Source organism: Pistacia vera, unplaced genomic scaffold (genome assembly GCF_008641045.1).
Source record: "Pistacia vera cultivar Batoury unplaced genomic scaffold, PisVer_v2 Contig338, whole genome shotgun sequence".
Taxonomy (NCBI): domain Eukaryota; kingdom Viridiplantae; phylum Streptophyta; class Magnoliopsida; order Sapindales; family Anacardiaceae; genus Pistacia; species Pistacia vera.
This window is the reverse complement of record NW_022196155.1, coordinates 2,260,264-2,266,014: the sequence shown is the minus strand read 5'-3', so window position 1 is coordinate 2,266,014 and position 5,751 is coordinate 2,260,264. Positions and strand designations below refer to the sequence as shown.

The following is a 5,751-nucleotide window of genomic DNA, read 5'->3' as shown; positions in this document are numbered from 1 at the left end:
CACACCATGAACGCATCAATCCCAGGCTTTTCTTGATTTATGTTCTTTGAAGTTTCAAGTCCTCCTATTTGGGTTTCGAAGACCGAGGTTTGGTTTTGCATTGATTTTATAATTGAGTGCATTTTAGATTTTTTAACACAATTTCTTAGTCAAATGCCATTTTTACCAACGAAATCTGGTATATAGGGGTACAAATGTTAGTTTTGAAACTTGTGGGTGAGCATGTTCTTTCAGTAAACTAGGGGTGTCAATTAACTGATCCAGACAAATGTATTAACATATTGCATTGTTGCTAACACGAAATTTCCAAAGTCGTAGTTCAATGACTTTCTATTATTTTAACATCATCCATCGACCAAGTCCTCCTGTGTACAAATAAAAAACTCTCTATATTCCAACTTTTAAAATTAAGGTTCCTTTCTCATCTAGTGTTCATTAGATATTTAACATTTTAGCGACGGTGACTCAACGGTGGGTGAAGGGTTAATCAAGCAAACAATTATAAACTTAAGACTCTACTGCCTTAATTTTATATATATATATATATATATATATATATGTATATATGCTACTGTTCAAAAATGAAGATTTTCATTCAACAAAATATGTACTACTTTTGATGTAAATTTACTTAATAATCGATTTAAACCAATTAACCAATTCAAATCGGTTTGGTTTGATTTTGAGTTTCTAAAATATACTTGTTTTTTTTCCCGTCAACTCGACAGTATTTAATTTGGTATAAGTTCAACAAAATCTGAATCAAACCTAGTTGATTTACATTGATATTCAGTTTAATGTTATGCATATTCAGTTTGATAACAATTTAAATATTTAATACATAAATAACACAATCGTAAGAGAATGACAATTTTCATAAAATATATTATAGAGTATTATGTAATATTTTAACTTGAACATCATATGTTCAACAGCTACTGCGCAAGACGAACCTATGAAATTAATTTACATTGTTAACTCGGCGCTCCAGTACAAGAAGCATAAATCAAATGCTAATGACAGCGAAGAAAAATTGTCTAATCGAAAAAGTTGTATCCAGTAACATCAGCGACCGGCTTCCCATAAAGGCTCTTCTTTCTATTGTGAATTTATTGAGAAACCATATAGGAATATCTATTGTGAGTTTTCCGAATCCACAGTTTTGCATGGAATATTTCACGTCGGCAACTGTCCAAGGGAGTATCCTTCTCAACAGTATGACGTCGCTTCACTTCTTTGAGTTGAGTTTAGAGAAAGCAGTAGCTGTTCATCTTTTCGATATGTTCTCTACCGAGATGGAGGAGCCTGTGGAGAGGATGAGTGAGCTCAGTTATCTTAACGATGGAAATGGCTTCCTTCTGTTCAGCTATCTCTCTGCTATTACAACGTCTACTGATTTTGTCATGATCCATCTACTTGGGATCGTTCTCTGTCGTTCCAGCTGCAGCTCCTTTATTATAGGATATTAAAATGTAGGTTAATTTCTTTCCCTCTATCATGGTTAATTAAACTCTTCATGTTCTCTTATCTAACCTAAGTTGATTTCTGAAAATTATTGTTGTATGAAAGCTTTTAGTTTTTGTATTTGTTTTTTACTTGCCTCTTCTGTCCTTTTATTTTCTCGTGTTTATAAACGGCTGAGTTTTGAATGTCGGTGTTAAGGAAATGTACACGGTACACCGATGAGTGGATTGGCATAAGGGGATATTATCCCCAACGACGATAGACGAACCTATTGTTGGCATATTTTTCCTTGCGCTAGGGAAAGAGCTGGCTCAACACAGCTTTTCTGTGTGTTGACGCGGTTACCGCATCGGTGTAAACAAAGTTTCTAATAGTGTTAAGCAATAATAAAAAAGAAAAATTATGTCAAGTTAGAGTTGTATAATTTTTCATAACCTTTGTTACCGTTGATTTTTTATTCTATATAGTTTTCAAGAAATTAGAAAGGCAGTTTTATATACAAGAAATTTTATGAAATTGAGATGAATTTTAAAAATTATATAATTCTAAATCACATAGGTTAAAAAGGATACTATGGTCATTTCTTCAATGTTTGGAAAATCGTTTTTCCCTCCCGTTATCAGTTAGTTTTGGGTAAACAACATTTGCAAAAATGTCCAAAAGGGTATTACGAATTTATGATCATTCCACAAACCTTGAGAAAAGTGTTTTTTTTTTTTTTTTTTCCCCAGTAAGTGGTTAGGTCCAAGTAAACAGCATTAGCGTCGGCGCAACAGGGCCCAAGGGTAATTTGGAATAATGTAGAAACGTGAGGTTTCCAACGAGATTTTCAATTCCTCGGTTATTACCCTACCTCCCTTGAGTTTAAGAAAACCCTGAAAAGCCTCACAGGGATTAGAAATTATATATTTCCTCCCCTAGTTAGTTAAAGTTTGACCGTTAAATTTCATGGTCAAGGGTAGGTAAGTGATAATTTTTTTTTTCAAATCTGAGGAGAAGTTAATGATTGATGGTTTTTCATACTTCAGGGGTCTTGTTTAATTAATTTCCTAAACTTTGAGGGTCGTAAGTGGAATTACCCTTATCATATGAGATAGACTGAAAATATTACATTTACTCAGTTTCTTTTTCGGTTTTTACTACCCTTTCTTGCATCTGCATGAACTAGAATTCTTTACTTGAACTGTTTTTACAATTTTCAATCCAATTTAGAGGTGTTAAAAGTGACTATCAACTCAAATAACTCGACGTCACTGAAATAAAAAATGAATAACTCACAATCTAAGTCGAAATTTTTTTCCCCCTTTTGCGTTTTCACAAAGCTGCAATTTCCCCTTTTGATTTTTTGCAGTCAAAACCCTAACATGGAGATTAAAATATTTTAATAATCTTTACTAGGGTTTACGTTTGGAGAGTTATATATAAGATCTTTTTCTCATATAACATCAATTCGTGGGCGATAAGATCTTTCGATATCAAAGAGCACGCCAATTTTATCTTTGAATCATTGGTACGTAATTTGTTTTCTCTATATGATCTGTGTTAAGATTATGATTAGTGTTGAATCTTTGGTTGGCTATTCCTTGTGATCCCAAATCCTCTTTCTAAAACTAGGGTTAGTGTTGAATCTTTGGTTGGCTATTCCTATTATTATTTCTCTTTCTATTTGAGTTTTGTTTATTATTTATGAACGATCTAATAATCTTGCTGCTTTGTTTGTTTTTTGATTTAGGAAGGGGAGGAACGTGATTGCTGGGAAGTGTTTATAAGGTTTTATATCTTTACCGAATCTTGTGGATTATTAATATATAGTACTCATGGATAATATCTTTTCTTTTCCCGGGTTTTGTTGTTCAATTGCACCCTTTTGTTGCCAAATTGTTTGATTTCTTAAATTTGGAATTGTTTTGATTATGTAATGTAACTGTTACATAACACAGGCTCTTTATAATGGTTTTATTAACGAGCTTTTCTCCTTTGACATATCAAAGTTTCGAAATGTCTTTGCTATAAACTAGCTTTCTACCTTTAAGGGTTACAACAGAAAAGCATAACTGTGCATGGCTAAATTGAAAGCAAATATTGCTTAGTAATTGACTTGGACATCATCTAATGCATTTTTCTTTGGTTTCGGTGATGGTGGGAATGAAGACAGTGAGGCCTTCTGTAATGGGAAAGAAGATCACAGTCCTAATACTATGGATTATTGCTCAATATATAACAGATGTTGTCGGACAAACAACTCATTACCTCCCATGGTCTCTGGAAACCAACTTTCTTGAATGGGACAAGAACAACACTATATACGTTAATGACAGAATAGGTTAGCTTCTCTCTCTTTTTCCTTTCGTGTTGTCTTCTATGTCACTGATAGCTAGGAATATTGAAGAGATTAACATTTCATCTTAGTTAGCTATCTTAAATCCATACATAATACTTTTAACGATAAAGATTACATCCATAACATTTGACTTGTTATGCATCAATTCGTATTTAATAGTATTGCTTGAGCTAAAGGTAAGTTACGTGTCTCTTGACTCTTTGCTTATGTGCCTTTAGAGACTCCAACATTAGTTGATGAAAAGTATGTAGTTGCAGATCTTGGATTCTTCATTAATTTGTGGTAGCTATGTGTCCACATTTTGGAGTAAAACTTGAATTTTTTCAACTAAACTTTCTTCTTGAATCTCGTCACCGAATATTGTAATTTGGTTGAGATTTTCTTATACTCTATAGAACATTGTTGAATGCTTTCACTCTCTTTGATTTCTAAAAGATCAAAGTCCCTCTACAGTGATTGCACATTAATGGAGATGGCTTGGTAGATCCTTCAAACTCCTTTTTTTAGACTTTACCATGCATCTTTTGAGTGCAATTTTTTCACAATTTTTGCACCTTTAAAAATGAGCTCCTTCTTCTTGATAGCTTTCTTCGAATCTTCGATTAATCCCACAAATATTGAGACACAATTTTTCTTCATACGAATACTTCTAGCTATATAGATAATGAAAGAAAAAAGAAGGCTTGTTTTGTGAAGTTAGTGTGGATTTTTATTAAGGCTGTGATACCACCAACAGGTATTGTGCAGTTAAAGAGTTTTGAAAGAAAATATTATCCCCCACGAAGTTTAGTAGAGCCCTAAGTGTCTTTGTTTTATTAATAAATTCAAAGAATTTGCATGATCATAGTGGTTTGAATGTGCTATCATATGACTTGTTGGAGCAGTGTTTAATTACGAGCCGAGCTATACCCTTACAGAGGTGAATTTCCGTGGATACATAAATTGCAATACTACAAACCCAATTAGCAATTATGAGGATGGTCTAACCCAGATGGAGATGACTCAAACTGGTACACGATACTTCATCAGCAGTGCAACTGGGAGCTGCGATTTCAAGCACTTCTTCGTTGTGAAATCTCGCGATTTGCTCACGACTAGTCTTGTAGCTCATACGACTTTACAAGTTCCTCCTGCTCCAGCTCCGGCTTCAGTACCTTATATGAATTCTGGTGGTGGTGGTGATGGCATGGCAATTATCAATATTGTTTGGATTATTATTGGTGGCTTAATGTTAGCACATTGAAATGAGGTAGATTTGTTTTTGCGGCTTTATTTATTTTTGTATTAAAATTGTTTTAAAGATTGGTTTAGGGTTTTGGATGTAAACGCTTGAATAGATGATTAAAATGTGAATTTTAATTTTTGGGACATTTGATGATGAATTAATTTGTTTCTTCTTACAACCTGGTTGGAATATATTTATATCATAAAATAGAATATGAATGGCAGCTTCTTCTTTAGGGTTTATCTACCGGATTTTGAATGTTATTGAATGAGTGCAGGATGATTGGTTGATGCATTGGTGCAGCAACAATGTAAATGTTGCAACTTTAAAGAGAAATAAAAGGTAACCCAAAACAAATTGGCGTTCATCATCTGAGAGTTATTCTTGTTTTGAATGGACTCCCACCTATTCAAAATTTTACTTGCCATTCTGTCTAAAAGTCAGAATCCAAATCCCAATGGGCCTTCATTATCCACCGGACCTTAGTGGTCTTTTCCACAAAATAGAAACTTCTTTGTTTATAATATGAGCTTGTTCATAAATTTAACAAAGCACAATAGAGTATCTATGAAACGATTCTATTTAGCAATAAAGAAGCTATCTCATTATAATTGGAAACTGTTACTTAACCTATTTTGATGTAACATTTGGGACACAAAAAGTAATTACTTTAGCCAAGTTTTATTTATATAACACATCATGATCTTGTATCTCATTCAAA

The 5,751-nt window shown here is 33.3% G+C and overlaps 1 protein-coding gene across 1 annotated transcript; it reads left to right on the top strand.

Annotated features, from left to right (window-relative positions):
• The first annotated feature begins 2,260 nt into the window (after positions 1-2,260).
• Positions 2,261-5,166, top strand: LOC116138127 (early nodulin-like protein 1). The gene is made up of 3 exons (XM_031423872.1): positions 2,261-2,974; positions 3,197-3,787; positions 4,690-5,166. Exons 2-3 carry the CDS (start codon positions 3,577-3,579, stop codon positions 5,046-5,048), a joined length of 570 nt encoding a protein of 189 aa, XP_031279732.1. The 5' UTR covers positions 2,261-2,974; positions 3,197-3,576; the 3' UTR covers positions 5,049-5,166.
• Positions 5,167-5,751: the final 585 nt, after the last annotated feature.